Consider the following 26,632-nt stretch of genomic DNA (forward strand, 5'->3'; position numbering starts at 1 on the left):
ATGTTAATAGTTGAGGTTGTTTATGGTTATTTTTGAAGTTGAGAACTTTTTATCAAATAACTCATCACAATTGGCTCATATACACACAAATAAAGATAGTAACCTATAAGCACAACTGAGAGAAAGTTTTATAAAAAAAATATATTTATTTATTTAAGGATATTGGTTTTAAATAACGTCAACTTTCACCATTGGGCCGATAACATTCTTAACTTACGAATTGTATCACGTCACTCTCAACTTTCAACTTATTTTCCTCTAGCACTCCTAAACTAACTAAATCCTAACCCAGTTAGTTTTTTGATGATATAGTATATGACATGGCTTTTTTTGCTGATGTGGCATCTGACATGACACTTTTTTGTTTACGTGTCAGTTGGTGTGGCTTTTTGGTGACGTGTTATCTGATGCGGCACGTGTTTAGTGACATGGCATATGACGTTATCTAACTGGGCTAAGGTTTAATTAATTTGAGAGTGCCAGAAGAAAATAAATTGAAAGTTGAAAGTAGTGTGGCATAATTTATACGTTAGAAGTGTTATTTATTAAATAGTGAAAGTTAAGATTATTTAAATCAAATATCCCATTTATTTATTGCTTTTGTTATAACCATGTCAACAAATAGACATCCAAATCCCTATTTTAATTTTTATATTTTGGGGTTTTCAAAAATCCATACCAATACATACTATATACAATGGATCCTACCTATAAACTTGTTTCACCTATTTAAATTGGAGTTTATTTATAGTTGTTTATATTAATAATAAATAAAATATTGTTATATTAAAATTAGGATACCATTGGAAAGGCTACCCGTGTCTTACGTCAATTAGCACTTGCAATTTATTATTTATGAAATCGACTTTGGTTATTTATAGATATCCATAGAACCCTTCAAAGGTTTGAAGATCGTCCATTTAACCCCTTACCCATAAATTTATTTGCTTATTGTTATGCTCACCTTTCCTTTTTTGAGTGACTTTTAATTTTAATAATGTATGGTTTAGGCTACAAAATATATTATTAGGGAAACCTATATTTTTAGGGGATTCATATGTCATTAGTTAAATTTACGAAATACTACACACAAATCATAAATTTTAGTACGTAATGGTTGTCAAAACATAATTTAAGTAGATATGATATGTTAAAAGTTTAGAACGGTATATGAAATTGTACTTATTTTCCTATATATGTATTTCTGTATTTCTATTATTATAGAGCCCGTTATATATATGTGTATGTCATAATTTATTTGATACTTACAACTCTTAATAATGAGAATTTAATTAAATTTAAATTTAACTAAAAAGACAATGATTATAATATCATTGAACACAATCAAAGTAAATAAAACAAACTAAAAATATTTATCGTTGGACCATTGACTTTTATCTATGTATTACTTTCTCTTCAACGGTGTGTTAAGTCTTTTCCCCTCTTTATTATCTTACAGAACTAAAACTCACATAAATTGTGTGTATACAAACTAGACGCATTTGAATTTATGTATTGAAAAAAAAATACAAAATGGTAAAGTTGTTATAACGTCTCTATTTAAAACTAATAAAAGAAAATAAATGTTATCACATACATATAAACACCACTACCCAAGACATATATACTATACTTTTTTTAATATATCCCGATCGCCCATCCCGTATGTGTTTAGAACACCTTCAGGACAAGCAATTTAGGATGAAGATTTTGGCAACATCGATACAGGGACGGTCTTCACAAATTCTTATCCTAATCGAGATTATCTTCATTCCCATCCCGATCTAGAGTCTTGCATTTTCCTACGTGGAATTCGGTCCCAATTACCCGTCCCGCATATGTTTACATAACCCTAAGGGTTAATTTGCATAATTAGGGATCTACAAGGTGTTTAATCATAAATCTAGTTTAAACTGAAAATAAATTTTAAAGTAGTCAAAAGAAAGAAGATGCTTTTAGCAGACATAACCTCAAAGCATGGCAGCTCTCTGTCTCTCACTCTCTGTGTCTTATTATCAAACTGTGAGATCACACACAAAACTATACATAAATTACAGAAATATACATACATATAGTAAAAGATTAAGAGAAATATTAAAAAAAAAAACTATCAACAGTAGCAGAAGCAACCCTCTCTCCAAAGGCATTCCCCCCCCCCCCCTCTCTCTCTCTCTCTCTCTCTCTCTCACACACACACACACACACAAACACTCACTGATGAGTTCACTTTTGTTATGTGTTTGATTATTAGTATTCATTGTGTTTCCCCCTTTTACTCACACCCACATCTAATTTACCTACATTGTGATTGCACTTGAAGATCTTTATGAAGTGAGTGAAAATGTGTTTTGGGAGACTTAGGGTTTACTCTTTAAGATCTGGTGGGGTACTGCCAGATCTCCAAACAATCATTGCTGCTTAAGTTGCCTTCAAATGCAAGAGTATGTATGAAATCATATCACCCTTTTTAATCATTTTCCTTCTTTCTTATTATTATGTCTTCCACCTGTTTGATACTTTGCCTCAATGAGATCTTTGTTGGCATTTCAAACATTTTCAACATCTGGAGCCTCATGCACTGTTAGAATTAGCTGCAGTGTGCTAAAAATCAAATCTTTATGCTTATGATAATATGATTTTGCTCATTAATTAGTGTAACTGTTTCAGATTTGTAAAATATGGGTAAATCTTGTTCTTGACTGTTGTGTGTTATACTATTGTGTTTTTTTTTTTTTGTTTTTTTGGCTGAAGTTTGACTTGTGTTTGACTGTTTTGTTATAAAGATTGCAGATCTGTAGATGGGTCAAGATTTGAATTTAAATTTGGAATTTGAGAAGTATTGTGTGGTAGATGGAAGCCCTAAAACGGTTCTTCGATCGCCTCGGCATTCGAATATCGAAAAGAAAAAGGTTAGAAAGATACCCAAGTCCCGAAACGACGTGTTCTTGAGTCAAAATGAAGAATTTACGGAAATCAGCTTCAATCGTTATCGTAGTGCTTCGTGTCGGTCTGCTCCATCGATTAAGTTAGCAGCGAATGAAGCACCGAGAAGGGGTTCGGTGTATCAAAGCTCGAAAGAATTAGGTAGAATGAGCAGAATTAAAGAAAATGAAACTGAAGGTAGGAAAAAGATTGCGGTTTCGAGAAAAAAACCAGCTCCGTTTTCGCTTGAGATAGTCGAGTCGTTGTGTAGTTCGGATGAAGATAATAGCTCGTTAGTTTCGTTTGCAAGTTCGATCAAGAAGGAGAATCTTTCAAGTAAAATCCCTTTGAACAAATCTTTATCTGCTAAATTAGAAATGCCTCATTCGCCAGCCAAAACCGAAAGGTCCGAAAGCGAATCATCCAAATGCACAAGTCCCAAAACTCGTTTTAGTCCTTTTCGAAAAATGTTTGACCCGTTCACAAAGTCAAAGTCGCATAAAAGTCCTTTGGGCTCTGCCGTTGAAGAACCTAACGTACCAACATCGGTTAACAAACGGAATGTTACTTTACGAAAGTCGTTGCTAAATGATTTCTCTAACACCGAAGGTGATTCTCGTGACTCTCAGTCGCTGAAGAAAGATTCTTGTAGTTCGATCGCGTCGTCATCTTCTTCGCCAGCTCACCTAAGCGGGTCCCTAAAGCTGAGGAACAAAAACGGGGTACCGTATTTTGAATTTTCGGTTAGAAATCCACATGATGTTTGGGTGGCAAAGAAATGGAACACGGGTGACGGTTTCAATTGGGTGTATACGTTTCACATGGCTCAAAACAGACGAAAAAGTAACGTTAGCGGTCGAGGATCTAAAGATCATAGAAGTAAAGAGTTTCAAATGTTGGCCCAAATGCAGGTGTCTTGTTATTTATGTACAGAAATTATAAATTCGGAAGCGTTTAACAACTCTATGCTCACAGAGTTTGTGTTATACGATCTTTTACGCCAAAGACAATCTGTTACACAAGAAGAGTCAAATGAGGTTGTTGATCAAGCAAAAGTCAACGGTCAAAGTAATACGCCCATTTCAAATCCATGGCCCGTTGCAGATTTACATCCGGACCTTGAATCTGCAGCCATTGTGTTACAGGAGAGAAAAACCGACTCGGGTCATCTAACCCCGACTGAAGTTAGCGTCGTGATCCCTTCGGGTAACCATGGGTTGCCGAGTGATGAAAGTCAAAGGGTCAAACCGTTGCTTGACAGGTGGAGATTAGGCGGTGGTTGCGATTGTGGCGGGTGGGATATGGGTTGTCCGCTCGTTGTTTTCGGCAAACGAGATGAATCCGGGAACAAGAACCATGTGGAAATTTTCTTGAAGGTAAAGCTTATACTTAAGTTAAAACCGTTAAACGTAATACGAACTAAAATAGTTACATAGATGTTTGCAAAACTATTGTTGAATGTTGTTTAATTAATGTTGTTACACAGGGAACGAAAGAGAATACACCAGCGTTGACCATGAAGTTGACCGAGGAGGGGCAGTATGCGGTTGATTTTCATGCGAAACTAAGCTCACTACAAGCGTTTTCCATATGTGTTGCTATATTGCATGGTACGGAAGCCTCAATTGCCATCGGTGGTGAAGTGAATAATAGACAGGTGTTGCAATGTGATTCCTTACGAGTTTTCATTGAGGATGAAGTCAAACACTTGATTGAGGCTGTGGCCGAGGGTGAGAAAATACGATCAAGTAAGAATGTTGATGAAATCCCGCCTACTTTTGTAGTTAACCCACCGTTTTCTCCAATGTCACGCGCATGAATCCCTCCCTAAAATGGGAGCTCATTTGTTGTTTGGTAGCTTGATAGAGAAGAGGTTGACTTTTCACTTTTTAGACCATTGTGTTTGACTTCTTGTAGCAAATAAAATAAACCATGGTTCTTGTGAAAATGCAAAAGAGGAAGAACTACACCTTTCGGTTCTTCCAACCTATGGTGTTCTTTCTAGTATTTTCAGTTCACAAGAAATGCAGTTTAATTTATCTTGACCAAAAAGTCAAACCTATGCTGCAAGATTTTGGGAGGTCAAAATGAAGAGAAATCAGATGTTTGGTATACGTCTTTTCTTCGATGGTTTTAGTATGTTAGGTTCAATTCGGGGGCGCGGAAGAGGGCAAATTGTTTATATTGTTGGGGGGAAAGTAGTGATATTAATTTCTTTTAAGAGATTGTAGTGTATTTTTTTCTTTTGTAATTTATATGTGTGGCTGTCGTTTTTGGTGGAATAGATGAACTGGAATTTTCCAGAAAAAAAAGATATATCCCATATGGCAACTCATGGAGAAATATTTGCATCCCTTGGATTACAAAATAAAAACCGTGGCCTGTTAAAATATGCATATTTGTTTATAGACCAATATAATCCCAACATTTCAAAGGTATATTTGTTAATGGTCTGCATCCAAACATGTATGTCCAACAAGAAGTCAACAAGGTGCACATCGGTAGCTAGGGCTGTAAACGAACCGAACGTTGAGCGAACAGTTCGTGAACCGTTCGGCGGGAAGTTCGTTTATGTTCGTTCGATTAGCTTAACGAACGAACACAAACAAAAAATTTTGTTCGGTTAGCTTAGCGAACGAACACGAACACAGGTCTCGTTCGTTCGACTGCATTCGTGAACGTTCGGTAATATGTTCGTTTGATCATATTAAAAAAATAATAAATAATAAACCTTTTAGCTAAACATATTGAAAATTTGAAACCCTATTTTTTCTAAGTTAGCTAAAATTTGGACATTCTAAGACATATTTGGGGATAATTATGTATAAGTTAGTTAAACTTTATTCATCGTTTGGTGGTGTGGTAAACTTCTTGTGTTTTGATTTATCATTTGATGGTTGTATTTAACTACTTATATCCAATGTTTAAGGATAACAATGTTTTCATTTTTTTATTTTCAAGTTAAATGTTCGTTTGCGTTCATTTTTATTTGCTTGCGTTCGTTTGTGTTCGAGACCAAGTGTTCACGAACTGTTCGTGAATAATTGAATTTCCTTAACGAACGAACACGAACATAAACTTATGTTCGGTATGCGTTCGTGAACAGTTCACGAACATGTTAATTTCCTTAACGAACGAACACGAACATGGCCTTGTTTGTGTTCGTTCAGTTCGTTTACAACCCTATCGGTAGCTAAATCTTTGGATCCTTTGATGAAGTTTGAGTTGAGTGTCTTTCAAAGAAGTTAACCTTAAAAAGAGTCGTTGTTTAAGCTCAGCTCGTTAGTAACATAGCTTGAACTCGAGCTCTATTCATTTTACGCTTTATATTTTATCTCAAGCTTGACTCATGAATAATTTCATAAGTTTGATATTGCTACATACTTGTTCATCTTAGGGGCTGTTTGGCAACTTCTGAACTAGTAAAAGGTCTGAATCATTAAGTGTTGAACCAATAAGAGGTCTGAACCGTTAAGTGTTGAACCAGCAAGATGTCTAAACTATTAAGAACCAATATAATGCTTAACCATTCAGAGACAAATGTCTGACCAATTCAGATGCAAGTGTCTGAACCATTCAAACATTGGATTGCGAAACAAACAGTCTAAACCATTAAGTGTTAAACCAGCAAGATGTTTGAACCATTAAGAGCTTTAAGAGCTAAAACAGTCAGCCCCTTGGTTTTTGAATTAAAAAAAAAAGTCATTTGATTGTAAAACCCACACAAGATTTGACTTTTTTCACTGTTATATTTTTTTTAAACTAAAGTCAGGTTCTTTTTTATGAACTTTAACACTATTCAGTTAAAAAATTAAAGAAAAACTTAAAGTAACAATAGAATTAATACTAAATAATAACATTAATTTCATAATTATCTATCATTATAGCTTAACAGGTTATGAAAAATACTTAAATTTGAGTAACTTTTAAAATATAATAAAGTTTGTGACAACATTTTACTTAAGTTAAATAAAAAATTACCCTTTTCTTCAATGTCTTAAAAGATATTAAGGAAAGATTTACAAAAGGTCAAATGATGTCAAATAAAATATCTTGAAGCTGTAACTACAAGCATTCTGATTTTGCCAATTGGGAGACCTACATTCCTACACAGTTTCAGATATATTTCTAAATCAATTCAGAAACACAAGTGTTTCTCCATTAATGAAAGCTGTTAATCTATCTTAGGTTTACAGTCATGGCCGATTGATTAATACCGATGTTCACCGCCGTATAAGCGAAGAACTGCCGGAAGTTGACTTTTTAGCACTAGAACCTGAAGATCATTCAGTAAAACAAACAAAGAAAAAATTTAGCAACTGCTCTTTTTTAATACGATAATGATGGGGTTGAGTAAGGGAACAAAACGTATTTATGGGTCGTTTAGTAAACACAACCCGTCTTTGACCTGTTCCCCAACCCGCTCATTTTACCGATTCTACTATAAAAAAAAATAGCGAGTTGACGTACTTGATGCAGCACGTGGGCCACCCTTGGTTAACGAAGGTCTAGAAGGTGCTATTAGCCCCTGTCTTTGCGAAGATGAACCCGCGCGCACTGGTTTTTGCGAAGAAGACGCAGCCTTTTGTGGTGGTGGTGGTCTTGGAATTTTAGCAGGCACACTGGGCCTGAAACCATTAGTCCACAAATTAAGTAAATACGCACGAAAAAATATTAAAAACTATAATAACAGACTCACTTCTGCTGTGGCTCAATAGGTGCTTTTGCCGTTTCAGGAAAAAGAGTTAACTCGACAATGCTACTCATCGAACCATCAGTCTCCGTCCCCATTGAAAGAACACCATCGGAAATATCACTTAATCTCTCATCGGAATCAGCATCCCCTAACCCTAAAAGCTCAATATCATCGTTAAGATCTCGAATATCATCATCTGTTGTAACGAGTTTACAGTGTCGAAACTCATCTGTAGACCGCTGAGAACCGGTTTCAGATTGTTTATCACTGAACTCCGAACAGTTATCGATGTCAGAAGCTGCTTTTGGGCCAAGATTTACACTTTTGTCGCGTGCTGGAGTACCGTTGGACTGTAATTCCCCCATTGAATGCATCGAAGAGGATGAACCGTACCTCCTCGGTAAGCTCTTTTCACCGCTTGAAGTCTTTCCAGTCCGTAACCGTGAGATCTCCTCGTCCTTTTTGGTCAATGAGTCTTTCAAATTAGTCACCTAATATTATAATAATCCAAACAAAAAAAAAGTAAGGTTATGCCGTTTAAATTTAAAGCACAACCCGAATCGACACGTTTGGGTTGACCCGCACCTGTTCCATGAGCTCACGAACACCCCTCCCCTCTTTATTGCTACGAGCTGCACCTAACTCAACTCCGGAAACCCGTTCAGCGAATTTCAATGTACTTATGGTTTCAGAGAACGATTCTACATCGGGATTTAGCTGTACAAACATAAGTGTTTTTGCTTGACCCCCTAAAGAGCTTTGCAAAACTTGAGTAAGTTTGCTATTTCTATACGGCACGTGTTGACTCTTTTGTGCAAGTGCGAAAATAACATCGCCAAGAGCGGATAAAGATTTATTAATATGTTGGGCTTCTCTTAATCTGTCACCGGTTGCTTCAGATCGATCCACGCGTTCACTCCCAGCGAGATCAACCAAATGTAAATTACCCCGCAAAACCGCGTTTGTTTCAAGATCCGTTCCGCGAACGTGAACGGTTAAGACGCTGGATTGTAAAAGATTTGAATTGAATGGATGTTAGAATCGTTAAATATAAAGAAAAGTTGATGAAAGCACAACCTGTGGGACCGGCTACTCCTTTCGTTCAAGGCGGTTGCACCCACAGCCCGGTTCATTAACCCGACATTCATTAAGTCCAAGACGTCTGCAGTTGATGTAACTGAGTGCATGCTTGCATCTGGGACGGCTAACCCGTTTGGTTGGGTAGAATTCCATATCCCGAGCGTGTGAATGTCAAGGTATATACATCTTTAAAGTATATATATAGGAACCAAAGAAAGCACTTTTTATCCTTGGATTATGTTTCAATAGATGGTTGAGATATCTCTTTCTTATGTTACTTCCAATCCGTGAATCGCAACTGTCCCAGATCTAACCCCTAATTGTTTAGTGGTTCTTATTTTAACCCAACTATATGTATATGTATATGTATCTTGGTTTAAAAAAGCGTGAAGCGCACAAAAGCCACAAGGTCTAAAATCAAAGCGCAAATCACAAAAGTGGCGGGCTTTTCGTACGTGAGGCGCAGGGTGCTTATATATTTTCTTTATATATATCCTATAGGCTTTTAGCATCCCTTACCCAAAATATAGTGATAAATAAGGTTTATATATTTATTGTATAAATCACTTAATGTACAACCATTTTAGCTACATGTACAACACTTTAAAGCAGAAAAACACCTTATGTACAAAAAGCGCGCGCCTCAGTGGGATTTTTTTCGAAAAAAGCTCGCTTTTTGTACAGAGCTCGCCTTATGTCACACAAGGCGCAGCTCTTTGCGCCTAGGGTCGCTTTGCGCTTAAGGCACGCTTTTTTAAACCAAGATATGTATATGTATATGTAGTGGGAGGTTCAATGGGGAACACTAAAAAAGTGGGGAACCGACTCAAACAAGATTGGACTCACTCCAGCGGCATTGGAACTGGCTCGTCGAACCCCATAATATATATATATATATTTAGGGTTTAGCTTTTAGGTTTAGGGCTGCACTCGTATTTACTCTTTTTTGTGAACATTATATCAAGGTTTAGATTTAGGGTTTATTATTAGGATTTAGGGTTTAGCTTTAGGTTTAGCCTTTAGGGTTTATAGTTTAGATTTTACGGTTTAGCTTAGGGTTTAGAGTTTCTAGTTAGGTTCGACGAGCCGGTTCCAATGCCGCTGGAATGAGTCCAATCGGAGTTTGTTTGAGTGAGTTCCCCTCGCTTCCCCATTTTTTTAGTGTTCCCCATTGAACCCAACCCTATATATATTATGTATATGTATGTGTGTCAAAAGAAGAAGAAGTTAGAATTGAAGGATATCTTTTCTGAGTGATATTACTCGATAACAAATCACGAACTTGCTCATTATAGATTTCCACCATTTGCACACCAATCTCATATTCAAATGAGTTTCTTCTAACTTGGGAGAGATGAAAAAGGTCGTTCAAGGCTCGATAGTTGACCCCCCAGTCTTCTGGAGATGATACATTAGGCCCCGTCTATTACCAAAAATAAAAGATAAAAAGTTTCAAAATTTGTAATCCATTCATAATCTATCGGCATACAATTACCATGGTATATGTCTTCCCAGAGCCCGTTTGACCATATGCGAATATGCACACGTTATATCCATCTAACACCGACCGAATAAGCGGTTGAGTATCAATGAACACTTCCTCTGCAAGAACATAATATTATTAAAAAATTCACATGTTCCGATGTTCGTACACAAACAATGATTGTAGAAGAAAACCTTGTGTCGCTGCAGGACTAAAAACCTTATTGAATTTAAATAGTCGGTGACTTTCTTTGGCTTTTTGTGAGGGGTTCGTCACAACCAATTCACCGTTGTCACCAATATACTCAATGGTTGTTTGCCTTTGACTTTGACCTTTGAGGAACGGCCTTATACGACAGTAAACTCTAATGTTCCCTATTAAAAAAGGGAAATTTTGTTAAACCAAGATTTTTTTAACAATATTATACATTTTATCTTTATGAATTGTGATACCTTTTAAATCTTGGACTTCATTGTACAATTTCCGGTTTTCGGTTAGAACCGCATGGTAGTTTTGTGCAGCGTCAACAAGCCCCTGAATCTTCATTCCTGTTTAAATAATAGTCAAACATGGTTTAGTCAACGAACAAAATAGATTTAAAATCCAGAAATAACCGGAAATTTACCAAATTCATTAATTTCCTCTGCGTAAATCTGTTGTGTCATCAAAACTTCTTGCTTAATTGACTCGGAACCCATTCTCAATTCCTGGCAGTAATTGTATTAAAAATATATTTCTCACACGTTTGTATAAATATTAAAATATTATAATCCAAAAAATATTATATTTTGTACAGTCAAATGAACTTATGAAAGCAACAAACATTATACAAACCTTAAGAGAACCGTACTGAAAATCCATAAAGTTTTTGTAGCAACGTTCTTTCTTTTTCCATCTTTGAAATTTGGATTCCGTAAATTTTTCAAGTTCTTTCACCTTTTTCCGTGAATCGGTGAGAAGATTTTCAAGATTTATAATCTTGTTTTCTAGTTCGGATTTAATTTCCATAGCATCTGTTTCAAGTTGTATGCACCGATTTTCATACGCGTCTCTTGTGACTTCAAATTCCTGCTTTAACTGTGAAATTTCTAAATTGCGGTCATTGTTTTCTTTCCTTAGCCTAATTAATTCTACGTCTTCAAGCTTTTTCTTCTCCTCCACCATCGTCTTTTCGGTCTGCAAATAGACATTACGTTGAAGATAGATTGAAAGGTGTAATAAATTAAAATCTCGACCCGTTTACTTATAAATGAAACGCACCTTTATATGGTGGAGCTGATTCATAAGGACCTACAGAAGAAACAATGAAAAAAAGAGAAAAATTAATTAATAACGGAAACCTTTGTGATACGTAACAGGCTACGGCTCACCTCATTTTCTTCCATGGCCCCGGTTACAAGAGTTTTGAACACTCTCATTTTGAATTGATACTTCTCTTCACGAGTCTTGTACAAATTGTTTTGCTAAAGCCGCAAAAAAAAAATTCATTTGCTAGTATAAAATTTGAATTTCTACACAAAAAAAAAAAAAAAAAAAAATCTTACCTTCTTAAAATCTTCTGCTTGTTTTGAACATCGCTGCTCGATCATTTGAACGAGTTTTTTTAATAGGCAGGCAACTCTCTACACAACAAAATATAAATTTATTGAGTTATTTTAAATTTAAATAATTGGTAGTTAATTTTATTTACAGGTAATATCAGAACCCAATTATCGTCTTACATCTGGTACATCTTCTTTCCTGTTCTCAATGCTGTCATCAAGAATCTTATGTACGATATGAAACAGCGACTGGGAAGATGCATTCTGTAAATTGAAGTTTAATTGGAATCAAATTAGTCAACGTACACATTTTGAAATTTAACAAAAAGCAAACAAACAGTAACCTCCAAATTGTGTAGCTCTGGTACTCTAGCAGCAGGAAGATCGCCTAATGAAAGAGATTTCAACGTATTAAACATGATGTAGACGTAAACATGATACACAAAATGTTTGTTACCTTCAAGAATATGTCCGGTGATTTCTGCATGTTTAACACCACCACCATTGACATTGTTGAAACCGTTTAATTGCCCGTCTGGGTGCATGTTTACGATGAACCCGCTTGATGTTTTGAATGTATCTGAATAGTGTGATTAAAATAAAAGCTATTTGTTAAAATTATTGTTTAAAGCACCAAAAATATAACAAGTAAGCATAAACTTTCCCTCAGTTCATCAATTTAAGATAATTTATCGAAAGAAGAACTCGATTTCCGGCTCATAATCAAATACAAACCGGGTACATTTATCGATTTCACCGAAACTTATAAACAAAACAAACTTGAGTTCATTTTTTTTTTTTTTTGAACGGCCAACAAAATCAATCCCGAGCACTCTCGGGGTTCCCACCGGACAAACGGAGTACTCCGAGAGTAACCCGAGTCCACCACCATTTCCGGGGAAAACCCAGTAACCCACCCGCCCATAGGCACGACGGTGAAATTACCAGTAAAACCCGTTTGCCCAAACTTGAGTTCATTTAATAAGTTCTATAAACCTCAACCTCCAGTTCTTGAATCCAGCTAACTTCTTGAGATAAATTATTCTGTTTTCGACTAATAACCGAACATTAAAACCCGATGCAATGCTTAAATCCAGCTAAGTTACAACATTCCCACTAAAACCCTAACACATTGACTAAAATGCCGGCACAATCAGAGCTAGGTTTTCCTTTACTTTCCCCCAATTAACAACAAACCCATATTCAAGATTCAACGACAATGATAAATTGACTGTAAATTACACTACTTTATGACAGATCTGCTTGAACCCAGATGGGAATATGTACAAAATTTAAAATAAATAACACAAGATGGAAGATACAGCATACCTGAGGATCTTTGACTAGAATCTTGAACAGAACATGGTAAGATTTTGGTAAATTTGTGATGGTGGTGAAAGGGTTTTTGTTCTGATTTCAAACTGGTTTATTTCTGGTCTTTATTTGAGTGAAGGTGCGAAGAGGGGTGCTTGTTCGTTTTTGGATTTTTATTTTACTATTTTAAAGTTATAATTAAGTTTTTTTTTTTATAATTTAGGGGGGGGGGGGGGGGGGGGGTCTGTCATTTTAGTTTTAATCTTGTTAATGATCACCCTCAACTTTTTTAATTATTTTAATATTAAGTATTTAAATTAAATACAACATAAATAATAATACCACTTCATTAACTTATTTAATTTAAATTCAATTCAAATTCAAATTCGTTCAATTCAATTATTCAAATACTATAAACTAGCAAGTTTTCAATTCAATTATATATGCACTAGGTTATAACCCCGTGTATTACACAGGTAAAATAAATGACTTTTATATACTAAATAATAAAACAATATATCTTTAACAACCTCTTTTATTGCACGAGTTGAATAAATATAATTTTATATATTAAATAATAAAAGGTTATATCTATAAGAACCATATTGTACGGGTTGGATAAATATATTTTTATATACCAAATAAAAAAGTTATATCTTTAAAACCGCTTGCTTTACACGAGTTAAATAAATGTAATATTGTTTACCAATTAATAAATAATACATCTTTAAGAAACCTCATTAATTACACGGGTTGAATAAATGTAATTTTATATACCAAATAATAAAAAAGTTACATCTTTAAAAATATGTGTATTACACGGGTTGAATAAATGTAATTTCCGTTACTAAATAATAAAAAATATATATACTTAAAAAAACTCCATGTATTGTACGAATTGAATAAATCTAATTTTATATATCAAATAATAAAAAGTTATATCTTAAAAAACCTCATCTATTACACGGGTCGAATAAATGTAATTTTGTATACTAAATAATAAAAAAGGTATATCTATAAAAAACCACGTGTGTTACACGGGTTTAATAAAAAGTTTCGTAAAATCTATTTATTACCAAACTAAACAAAACGTTCAAATATATAATTAATATCAAGAGTAAATTACGATTTTGGCCCCTGTGGTGATATCACTTTTACCCTTTTAGCCAAAAAAACGAATCTTTTAACATCTGAGCCCATAACGTCTTTTTTTCTAACCCTTTTGGCCCCTACCAAAAGGGTTAGAAAAAAAAAGACGTTGAGGGCTCAGATGTAAAATAAAAATCTTTTTGGGCTAAAAAGGCAAAAGTGATATAACCACATAGACCAAAATCGTAATTTACTCTAATATCAAATTAGATAACTAAGTTTGAATTTGAAGTAAATAGATAAATATAAAAGTAATGATTAAACTAAATAATATTTAGTAGGAGGATTATCTATGATTAATTAGAAGAGATTAAATTAAAATTATAATTATCTATAAAACATGGCCTAATATAATGACAAGTGTCCTAAAAGTGGTTTCTTTTATTATATGTATAGATATAGATATATGTTTTGTACATGATGCTTTAGGAGTTTTTCAAAAATAATTTTAAAATTTTTATTTCTAACTCTAAGGTTTACATATTTGACAAATTAAGTTTAAAGTGTCAATTTTAAGTAATTTAACCCTTTGATTAATTTGATTTCACTTTTAATTCTAAAGTTTTCATTTTGCAATTAACCCCTTTGATTTTTTTGCTTTTAACACAAAGTTTTTCATCTTTTACAGTTTAACCCTAAAACTTTTTTTCTTTCAATTTTGATCCCTTAGACTTTTCATCTTTCGTAAATTTTCCGTTTAACATTTCGTTCTAAATTTTCCGAGTTAACACGTCGCAATGTGCGTGTGGAGTTCAATGTTTTTCATCTACTTTTCCCGTTTGACAGGCCCATCGCAGCGCGTCTATTTTTCCCGTTTGATAGGTCTGTCGCAACGCGCGGGTTAGAAATCGAATTAGTTAGTCTTTTCTATATTTTACACACAGGCTCATGGTCATGTAAGAAACATTTGCATTTCATCTAATACGATATATAACTAAAGAATCCCCGCCGCATTGCGGCAGGTGGTAATTCTAGTTATCTAAAATAAACATTGATAATAAATAAAGTAAATTACTGATTTGACCCCTGTGTTTAGTCAGTTTAACCATTTCAACTAAAAAAAGGTTGCATTTTATAACGACTTTGGACCCTGGCATTAACTTTGTTACTTTTTGGCGCTTAAGTGTAAGAGTATTTAGGTCATTATATACCTTAGGGCCTGTTTTTGATAATTACAAAGTTCTTTTAAAATTTAAAACATTGTTAATGCAAGTACTCAGTTTTTTTTGTATTTAGTTATTTTCACGATTATTATTTAACAAAATACATTTTAAATATACAAATAAATATGTATTATCATTAACCGTTTGTTTTTTATAAAAATCGTTTTTAAAATCACTTGTTGTTTAACCTTTTTTTAACCATCTATCGTTTTTAAAATTGTTCCTTTTTAAACCTTTTGTTTTTTTAATATTGTTCTTGTTAAAGTCGTTTCGATTCCTTACTTCAAACCCTAAGGTAGTGTTTGGTATGCAGGAATGAGAGGTGGAATGGAATGAATGATTACGAGGGAATGAAGAAAAGGATGTTTGGTTGGTCAGTGGAATGGAATCACCCATTCCAAAAGGCATTCCATTCCCTCAAATCATTCCTTCCACACTCCATGTTTTTTTTCCATTCCATCCCCTCTTGCACCATTCATCAACAAAACCACAACCCACCAACTTCGCCACAACCCACCACCACCACCACCACCCACCACTGACGCCATCGCGGCCACCCGCCACCACCTCACCCCGACAGCCACCGCCGCCGCCGCCACCACCAACCATCGTCGCCGCCACCAACCGCTACCTCTGCTGCCACCCACCACCAACGGCCACCTTGGCCCCACCACCACCACCCATCGCCGCCGCCGACACCCACAACCACCTCCGATAACCACCCACAATCACTACCACCGACCACCACCACCACCACCTCTCACCGCTGATTTTATTACTCCGTTTTTCTTGCCTACCGAACAATACACAATAATAATTCATTCCATTCACACATGGTAACCAAACAAGACATGGAATGGTAATGATCCATTGCATTCCCTCGTCCATTCCATTACCTCGTCCATTCCATTCCTTCGTCCATTCCATTACTTCATACCAAACAGACCCTTAAAGGTGAAATCAGCTGATTATCTGAAATCAACGTGTCCCTTGCTTGTCTCAGGTGTCAGGTTTGTGTGCGCCTAGGTGAAAATCTTACCTATTGTGCATTGAGCCTTAAACTCTCTAGCTTGATTTTTTTTTATTTGTAGGTTGGGGAACAAACGACGATCTGATCATTCAGATTCTTGCCCACATAAATGGAGATTAGCGCAAAAAGATTCGAGAGACGTATCATGAAACACATGGCGAAGATCTTCTCAGAGATTTGGACTCTGAGCTTTCAAGTGATTTTCAGGTTACTTGAGTTTCTAATTTGATTTTTTACCCAAACAACCTATATCCTATACTTATATGTATTTCACTTTTTATAAACAACATGCAGTGTTGTTGTGTACACTAGAGCCAGCTGAGCGTGACGTGTATTTAATAACCAAGCGACAAAGAAACTGACTGCAAGCAATTGGGTAATCATATAAGCTACATGCACTAGATCTTCCCACCAGTTTCTTTCTGCGAGGCAGGCGTATCATGCTAAATACAAGAAATCCATGGAGGAAAATGTTGCACATCACACATCTGGTGATTTTAGAAAGGTATTATCTATATTCTATAGGTTTCTACACAACATAACGTGTGATACATGGTCGATTTGAATTGTCTTTGACACTTTTACCATGGTTTTGAAAACAAGATTGGGTTTATCTCAAATGGGTCATATAGGTAAAGTTATCCAAAAGGGTCTAAAGTTGTCAAAAGCCTACTCTACAGTCCTACAACCTCTTAAATCTTTTTATTCTACAATCTATATCTTGAACAACTTTAAATAGTGTTTCGATATAGTTTTGAAATTTGTTGTGTATGTTGTGCTTTCTGTATAGTTTTGAAATTTGTTATGTTGTGCCATATGTAAATGTGGCGAATTATACAGCTTTTGGTTCCTTTTGTGAGTGCTTTCCAGTATGAGGGGGATGAGGTAAACATGACGTTAGCGAAAACCAAGGGGAGAACATTCCATGAGAAGATTTGTGACAAAGCTTACAGTGATGATGGCCTGATCCAGATTCTTGCAACCAGAAGCAAATCTCAGCTCAATGCAACATTCAACCACTACAACAATCAATTTGGAGACGCCATCACCAAGGTAATATTATTTATTAGTGTCATTACCGTATAGAACGAGTCAAACGTGTTGAAAGTTAATTCATACAACCTTTAAGTGGTGATAGAGTTAAATTGCTATTTATAATATTGTTTTTTATTATCATGTTAATTATAACCTATTTATCAACATTGCGGGATTTGAAAGCTGATCCAGAAAATGAATATCTAAAACTTTTAAGTTCAACCATCAAGTGCTTGACCGTTCCAGAAAAATACTACCAGAAGGTTCTCCGGTTAGCGATCAATAAACTTGGGACAGATGAAAGGGCTCTGACACGCGTTGTTGTCACGCGTGCTGAGGTCGATTTGCAGCGTATTGCTGAAGAGTACAAAAGAAGGAACAACATGCCTTTGGATCGTGCCATCACAGAAGACACGTCTAGAGATTATGAGAAAATGCTTCTTGCATTGATGGGCCATGGTGATGCTTGCTGAGGAATAAACCGGCCCGACGATTGTCGTTTAAAATAAAATAAAATAGTAAAACAATTCATGGATGATGAGCTGCAAGTCTTCTAAATGCCGATGTGTTTGAACATTATATATGGTTCTATTATGTATGTGAGTGTGTTTGTGTTTTATATCTCTCCATGTAAAATGTATGTTGTGTTGATGTTAATTGCTTGATATGGTGTTTTGAGGCTAATCAACATGATCCCATGATTCATAGATGAGGGAAAACTATATTAATTAAATGAAATTATTAATGGTTATGTGTGCTAACTAAAAATGATTTTTGAAACTGTTTGGTAAATTTAAAACTCAAATTATATGACGATTTATTTTACATATATGCTTATTTTATTTTTGTCTTAAATCAGAGTTCAAAAGCATAAACACCCAAGATTTGTGAGAATAACTCATGACTAATTTAACATTAATCAAACACTAAACTAAAATTACAATATCCATACGCGTATCTATACTTTCTATTAAAATGTGTTATGCATGGTTTTCTAAAAACCACCTGTGTTTGCACACGGGTTTTACTACTAGTAGTACTAATAAAAGAATACTTCTAATGTCACATGACATTTTCTCCTCTAACATCCTTCTAATTAATGTCACATGGCATTTTCATCTTTAATTCATTTATAATATATAATAATTAATATCTAATTTTAATTTATGATAATTCATTAATAATATATAATAGTTAATATCTATTTCTAATTTATGATTAAAAAAATTATACATAAGTGATCTGTAATATTTAAAAATATGATTTTAGTACTTCTTAAATAAAGTAGTTTAAACTACAAAAGAAAAAAACAAAATTTGTTATCCATATTTGAGATTATCTATAAAATCAATATATGAGTTTTTCTAACCATATAAATAAAAGCTAAAAAGGAGTAACTAACCAGAGGACTATCTCGTAACAAGACTAAAATTTTATTGAACATGGTTTTAAAATGATAGACAGAGAGAACTTAACGTTTTGAAGTTTTATAGATGAGATAATATTAAGATTTGTAGCTATATTGATTCATGATGTGTTTTCAATTTAATAGAGCTAAGAAATATATTAATTTCATTTTATACCCATTTGTGACATAGTCAATTAACCTTTAATACTGAAAAGATTTATTCATCATATATAAATCTTTAACTTATATCATAAGTTTACAAATATTATTTATTAATTAAATTCGCATAACAGTTATTAGTAAGAATAACAAATCTAATTTATGTCATACCAATAAAATTGACTTTTTACCAATAAAGAGAAAAGGAATAACTTAAATAATGGATTTTGTAAACAGAATTGAGGTCTTAGAGATTTATTTTAAATAAAAGTTATATTTAAAAGATACACAATGATAAACATTTTTATTATTTATACATTGTTATATGTAACGTAATACATAATTTCATTAATATATAAATTTGTTTATTACATGATTTTAAGTATTCAACTTTTGTAATACACGACTATTATGGTATTTTCAGTATTACTAATTAAGATGGGTCGGTTTTGGGGATAAAATCAAGTTAGTTGTATGAACCTAATGGAAATTCGTATATATAAAGTTTCGTTACTAATTAACATAGGTCGTTAGTAATATAAAGTTTTTTAAAGATTATATAACTATATCATTTATATTGTACAAACTCGTGTAATACGCAGGTCTATAAACTAGTGGTTTAATAAATAAATATAAGCTAGTGCTGTAAATGTTTTTTTTTATGAAAGGAAAAGCTTTTTATATTTTTTAATATTAGAACTGTTAATCATTTTATAAAAATATTTTAAATATAATAATAATATTTAAATAAAAAAGGTAAGACAACTTAAATATGAAATACAAGAATAAAAATGAGGTTTTGGGGTTAAAATACCTATAATCAACTTTTTTCAAAAAATAAGTTTAACTTTTTCTCATAGAAAACGTTATTTTTTAATTCGTAAAGTCTGTTTATAAATGAAAATATAATAAAATACTAGTGGTGTCTTTAAAACCAAGATTTGTTTTATTTAGAGAAAATGTTATAAATTTAATATTAAAAACAATTGTTATGAAAAAGGAAAGATTATTAAAAAAACCTTATTATTATTTTTTTGTACAAAAAACGTTTTTTAACCTTTTGGAAAAAAAAAACATTTTAAATACAATGATTTGTATAGGGGTGAAACATGATAAGTTTTAAAATGATATTTTTAGGAAGGAGTTATGAAAAGTAAAAATGAGGGTGCATTTAGCCAACCCCAATTAATAAAACTTGTCATGTATAGGGGTGGAACATGACAAGTTTTAAAATGATATTTTTAGAAAGGAGTTATGAAAAGTAAAAGGGTGTTGCTAAATGCACTCCCATTTTTTTAAGTTTTACTGAATGCACCCCCCCCCCCCCAAAATTTTTAAGAAAATACAATCAAACCTTGTATTTTCTATTATGTATATTATATTTTAGTATTGATTTTTAATACGATTTTTTTACCTTTGTAGTCATAAAATTATACAAATTATATTGAGGGGTCCTATTTAATTTTACGAATTGACAAAGGTGTCTTCGAATTTACAAACATAGCCTACTTTGTACTTTCAAAATTACACATACATAAAGATAAAAAAAATCATTATACGAACTCTTTTAATAATTCTGGTAACTATAAGGTAAAAGTTCGTTTGACATTAATTAAATATATTTTTAATACAATCAAACACGTATATTTCTAGGGGTTTATCTAATTTCCATAAGTTAAATCTTGAATATATACGTATATATACATACGATTGAAAAATAACCTGCACTGAGTGAAAACAAGAAGATTAAAAGAGACTTTGAAGAAACAATTTAGTGCATCTTTAGCTTTTATCAAAGTTCTAATTGGTTGAGGCTTCTTGGTATGTATTCATCTTTTTCTCTGATATAGTTCTTTTAATTTTTTTTAACTTAATCTAATGGATTGAAAAAAATAAACCAACAACTTTAATTGATTGTAGCTCGTACAATAGAGGTGTGTATTATTTCTTCCAATGATGACAATAGAATTTTGGCAAAATCGACATACATATTCTTTGTTTTAAACATAACGAACTCATCATAGTCTTAATCTTATTTTTTTGAAGTATCGATTCACAAAACAATCAAGAATTGATAAAAAACAAACAAGGAATGAACCAAAAAAAAAAAAACCGTAAACAGTTGAACAAAATAATAATATATAAAAGGTAAAAGGTGGAATTTAAAAATTATAACAAAACAATGAAGTCTAAAACTTGTCAACCCCAATTAATAAAACTTGTCATGTATAGGGGTTGGCTAAATAGTTAAAATGCATTGAGCCAACCCCAATTAATAAAACTTGTCATAATAATTCGGTTTTTTTTTACCCATAAGAAGGTTATACTTAGAACTTTTATTCAAATGTTTTTTTACACATCCTTTTGAATCTCAAACACGTTTATTTTGGGAAGTCTAGAAAATGTATCTACCTACCACCTTAGGAAACCTTTTTATCTTTATTTTCACTTTATTATGCTAATTTTGGATATGTTAATAGTAGATGTTGATAAATGTTGATGATAGTTATCTCATGATTTTGGGTATAACTTGTGCTTTACTCGAGCGATCTTTGAGTAACGTACAAAAACAATTTATAAAAACATATGATGTATTTTCACTTTCAATTATCACTTTAATAGTTTACATATCATTTTTTATAGAGTTCTGTCACTTTTTAAAACATGAATATTGTCAACGTGATTCAATAAAATCAACAATTCAACAATGTGTACATATGAAACTTGAACGCGAATATACATTATACCAACAAACATGCATAGTCAATTACATGGAAAACACATAAGACTAGGTGTAGGGGTGTTCATTATTCGGTCATAACCGAATTAACCAAAATCAAACCAAATTCAAAATAGAAAAAAACTGAACTGAATAAAAATTCAGTTATTTGGTTTAGTTTGTAACCGTAACGAAATTGAAATTTGGTTATTTGGTCCGGTGTTTGGTTTGATTTTTATTTAAATTCGGGCAATTCGATTTAACCGGATTAACCGTTTTAATCTTTTAATTTTATAAAAATATATATATGTTTTTAATTTAATGGCCCAACCCAAGACCCAAATCCATTAGCCCGAATACGCAATAATCAAGTCCAAAGCTTATAGCCCAAATCATCTCCTAGCTTCTCACATATCACGCTGTTAACTCAAAACCATAGACTTATCGACTATTTGAACTTTTACTTCTGTTTTAGACTCTTTTAAATCTGGTTAAATTCGGTTCGGTTATAGTTGCCACAAATTCGGTTCAGTTCAGTGTTTGGTTATGACCTCAAAAAATAGAAAACTGAATTTACCGAACCGTATTAACCAAATTAATAGTAAACCGTACCGCGGAACACCCCTAACTAGGTGTGTGAATAAAGTGGATTTACAACGTGACATGAAACACAACACGAAATTTGTTGTCTTAGTTCTAGGCTAAATAATGGGCCCGTGTTAATAGGCCGAACCAACGGACGTATTTGTGGGCAGATCCGTTTTTTCTTGAAGTTTTTCAAAGTGTTTTATGCTCTAACTTAAAAGCTAAAAGAGAAGTGTTTGTCGGGTTCTATAAGTTAAGCGCGATCGTCTATAGACGTTTGTGGGTCTTATTGTAAATTTGTGATTTAGAGCAGGAATATGCAAAAAGTATGTAAGAATTTTTTGAATAAACAACTTTTGTGTTACATGAGCACAATAGATCACCAGCCGTCTTGTAAAAATAACTTTGATATTGTTCATAAACACAACCCATTTAGAATCTTATATAACCCAAAAACTTTCTATGAAAACCAAAATATATGATAGGTGTTAGTGCACTACATCTGTTGATTGCGTCTAGGTATCTAGGATCAGGTCTTATATTGTATTGTATAGCATAGGGCACGTAATACGAGAAAACAGGAGTCTGAATAGGTTTTATATGCTAGGTCCGCTCTTATGGACATTAGACTTTAGGTTCGCTCATTTGTCAGGTAGGTCCGCTTATGTGGACTTAACTGGTCCGCTCTTATGGTCATATGACACATAAGCGGACCCAACTGCCTATATATAGATGTTGTTCGAGCGGACCTCATAAGGTTGTTGTCGAATTCCATGCCTAGGCTCTGCCGGTGTGAAGATTGAGCTGTAAAACGTTTCAAATCAATAAAACAAGCAGTTAGGAGGAAGAACAAGCTATATCTACTTGCATTTCTTATTATTCCGCATCTGAAACGCAAGAGACAACCTCTGAACGACTCGTTCGGGTCAGCAAACGATCCTACAAGTGGTATCAGAGCTTGGGAGGAGGTTTTCTGCAGATTGTAGCTGTTTCTCATCGTTTCTTCTTACTTCTACACCTTCTTTTCTTATTTCGGAGAGATTTCACGGTTGAATTTCGTTCAAAAGCTCACAGATTGTGCAAATTTGATCAAAGACAAACCCTTGAAATTTTCAGGTCCAAATACAGCTTAAAAACAGGTCAAATCATGTTCGTTATGTGGTTCGCTCGTACTGACGTCATCGAGATCCGCTCTTAGATCACAGTCTGGTTCGCTTTTCTGGTCGTGGTTGGTTCGCTTATTTGTACACGTTTAAGTCTGGTTCCCTCCAAATTAGTAGTTTGGTTCGCTCGAGTGTACATTTTTGCTTCTGGTTCGCTTTTGTGACAAAGTTAGGGTCCGCTCCAAAGAAATTTGTCTGGTTCGCTTGTGTGTACCTTTCTGGTTCGCTTATTTGATCAGAGTTGGTTCGCTTTTCTGTCATCTGTTTAGTTCGCTTATAAGTCAGTATAGATTCCGAGTTTTACAACGCTTTTGCTACATCGACTACTCCAGCCGCAATTGCTCAAGCAATGAATTTAGAAAACGAGACGGGAACGACTCAAAAGCCCCCTAGATTGATGAGCATTGAGGAGTATTATGGGTGGAAGGATCGGTTTGAAAACTGGGTTCAGGCGAACCATCTCAGATCGTGGGAGTGTATATTGAAGAAGTACATATTGCCTCGAACAGATTTGCAAGTTACTAAAGAGATATCTGAGTTTACCGATCAAGAACGAGCAATGTATAGAGCCGAGAAAATGATGATCAGTTTGTTGCAGCAGGCGATAAAAGAAGATATATTCATCTTGTTACAGCACGACAAAACTGCTAAGTCTATATGGGATGCTTTTAGAGTCAAGTTCGAGGGTAGCGAAAACATGATCAAAAGCAAGAAGGCATTGTTAAAGAAAGAGTTCGATTTGTTTAGCAGTTTGCCGGGAGAGGATACTAAGAAGTTGATCGAGAGATACTGTCACTTGGTGCGATCACTGTCTATGTTGGGAGTTGAAAAAGGTCGTGAAGAATGGGTGGATAAATTGGCTGATGCGTTACCTCAAAAGGAGTGGGGAACGTACTTGATGATCTTGAAGAATACTGGTGTGTATGATGGATTGACGATCTCACAGTTTATAGAGAAAATTGAGAGTCAGGATCTTGAACAGCAAAAGATCGCGAGAATGAACAGTCCGAGTGGTCAACATGACGTGAAGATGTACTACCGGGGTAGTGTTCCAGTTACTGAATCTGAAAGAAGTCCGAAGATTCAAACTGCATTCAGTGCTGGTGATTTATCTGAAAAAGCTGATCAGGGTTCGAACAAGAGTAGCAGCGGGTTTTCATCATTTCCAAGTGTGAATCCGAAAGAGACAAACACAAGTTTTCAGTCTCAGGGTACAAAGACCGGAAATGGATACGTGATTCAGTGCAACATAGCTCTTAACCTTCCAGAAGGTCAAAGTTTCTCTGAAGACACTGCGAAAGACCACATGGCACTTCTTGGTTCCGTACTGTTATCTTATGAGGGTCTTGTTGCTGGTCGGATCGGAAATCCTATGCTTACCAAAGAGGATTACGATCAAATAGACGCCGAAGAAATGGAACTCATGGATATCAAATGGTGTCTTGCTAGTGTTCTTCGACGAGCTGAGAAGTTCAAAACCATTACCGGGAGAAATTACTTTCTTGATGCACATGTCTCTACTTTAGGTTTTGATAAATCTAAAGTTACTTGTTTTCGATGCAGGGAGAAAGGCCATTTCAAACGGGAGTGCAAAGGAAGAGAAGCTAGCGGAGCATAAAATCCATTCGGGAAAGATGATTACTACCGCAAAGCTATCTATCAGCAAGTTGGTCAATCCCAAGAATCACAGACAGCTCATGGGAGAGAGATTAAAGATCCCAAAAGAGCATGTTTGGTAGATTTCAGTTGGAGTGATTACATATCATCTGAAGCCACAGCAGCACGCATTATCAATCAAGATGATGAGAAACTACCAGAAGGTTTTAGTTGGGATATGTTTGTGGATGAGAAGGGAGAGTTTAAAGCTTTCATTGCCAAGATCGTCCGAGAGCCAGATCTGTTTGCTACTTGGATGAAATCTATTGGAGAGACTGTGAAAAGTGAAGATGAAAAGTCTGTGTCATCTGAAAGTTCAGATAGTACTGATAAACTTACAGAACATTCTGGGGAAGTGTCAGAAAGTTCAGATGAAAGTTTACAGGGTTCAGATGAAGATTTACATAATTCTGACAAATGAAAATGTTCAAGAAAAAGAAGTTGTTTTTGATAAAACACCGTCTGATTCTGATGTATCAGATGGTGATTTTGATAAGTCTGTACAATTTGATCAATCACCTGATCACAGCAGCAGTGATGATGAGGAAGAAAAACATATAAATATTGCAAAAACTCATCTATCTCTTGAAAGTTTTCATTTCTATTTTGCAGAAAGAATGGAGAAACTGAAGGAGAAACGAGCTGCTAAAGAACAACAAGCTGAATCTGAAGGTGATATTCAAAACGCTGAGAATGTTGATGAGAAGATTACTGAAGTTGTGAAAGAAGAAGAAAAGGTGATCGAAGTAGAAAAGGTGGTTGAAGTTGTTAAAACAATCGAAGTTGAGAAGATTGTTGAAGTCGTCAAGCCGTGTGAGAAATGCTTGGAAGCTTGCAAGGATTGTGCAGCTAAAGACGACATCATAGCTGAGTATGAAAAGAAAAAGGAGCAGTTACTGTTCAATCTCAATTATGTGAAAGAATCTTACGATGTTTTGAATAAAACAGTAACTGGCCTCCAAAAGACAAACTCAGAAAGAGAACAAGCACAGACGATGTTGAATGCAATTTTAATGACGAAGCAAAAAGCAATCAATTTTTACATCGAAGAGAGTGCTAAGTGGAAGCAAGAGTTGGAGACGGAAAAGATCGAGAATGAAAGAATTAGACGATTACTGCAAAGTTATTCTAGTTCTGATTATCTCATTAACCGTATTTACCCAACTGTTGCAGGTATGGAAGCTTTCAAAGATGAGAAGCTAAAAGACAAGAAAGACTATGGTAAGAAATCGACCGTTAGTTATAACAAATGTCCGCCTCCGATTTGGGATGGTTATTCACCTAGAAGACCAAATGAGGAGCAATTGGAAAAAGCAGTCAATATAAAGCTAAAAACCGACACAACTGACGTTTTACCAGATAATATTGATGTCACGTATACCTCGTCCGATACTGATCATGAGTCTGAATTAATCAAAAAGGTGGTCGATCAGGTGTTGGATACTGATGAGGAGTCTGAGTCGAAATCTGGGTCTGGAAAGTCAAAGTCGTCAGTCAACAGTCAAAATTCGTCGGATAAACGGTCTTAT

General features: G+C 34.3%; 2 protein-coding genes and 1 pseudogene across 4 annotated transcripts; 2 read left to right on the forward strand and 1 right to left on the reverse strand.

The window, feature by feature from the left end:
- Positions 1–2,132: 2,132 nt before the first annotated feature.
- Positions 2,133–5,245, forward strand: LOC110897858. Of its 3 annotated transcripts, none has more exons than XM_022144588.2 (3): positions 2,133–2,445; positions 2,784–4,298; positions 4,409–5,245. In XM_022144588.2, exons 2-3 carry the CDS (start codon positions 2,799–2,801, stop codon positions 4,739–4,741), a joined length of 1,833 nt encoding a protein of 610 aa, XP_022000280.1. In that variant the 5' UTR covers positions 2,133–2,445; positions 2,784–2,798; the 3' UTR covers positions 4,742–5,245. The 3 variants fall into 3 exon arrangements, with proteins under 3 accessions (XP_022000280.1, XP_022000279.1, XP_022000281.1); XM_022144587.2 differs by having other exon boundaries at positions 2,133–2,441; XM_022144589.2 differs by lacking the exon at positions 2,133–2,445 and adding an exon at positions 2,486–2,682.
- Positions 5,246–6,940: 1,695 nt separating this feature from the next.
- LOC110897857 (kinesin-like protein KIN-14J) lies at positions 6,941–13,198 on the reverse strand. The gene is made up of 18 exons (XM_022144586.2): positions 13,052–13,198; positions 12,180–12,302; positions 12,067–12,110; positions 11,903–11,986; positions 11,726–11,803; positions 11,552–11,644; positions 11,442–11,471; positions 11,016–11,357; positions 10,807–10,888; positions 10,634–10,729; positions 10,376–10,555; positions 10,194–10,300; positions 9,943–10,121; positions 8,696–8,860; positions 8,204–8,621; positions 7,622–8,109; positions 7,393–7,550; positions 6,941–7,198 (listed from the first exon to the last, which is right to left on the reverse strand). Exons 2-18 carry the CDS (start codon positions 12,265–12,267, stop codon positions 7,146–7,148), a joined length of 2,685 nt encoding a protein of 894 aa, XP_022000278.1. The 5' UTR covers positions 12,268–12,302; positions 13,052–13,198; the 3' UTR covers positions 6,941–7,145.
- A 3,620-nt stretch (positions 13,199–16,818) lies between these two features.
- On the forward strand, positions 16,819–18,064 carry LOC110902655 (annotated as a pseudogene).
- The last annotated feature ends 8,568 nt before the right edge of the window (positions 18,065–26,632 follow it).

Source organism: Helianthus annuus, chromosome 13 (genome assembly GCF_002127325.2).
Source record: "Helianthus annuus cultivar XRQ/B chromosome 13, HanXRQr2.0-SUNRISE, whole genome shotgun sequence".
Lineage (NCBI taxonomy): Eukaryota > Viridiplantae > Streptophyta > Magnoliopsida > Asterales > Asteraceae > Helianthus > Helianthus annuus.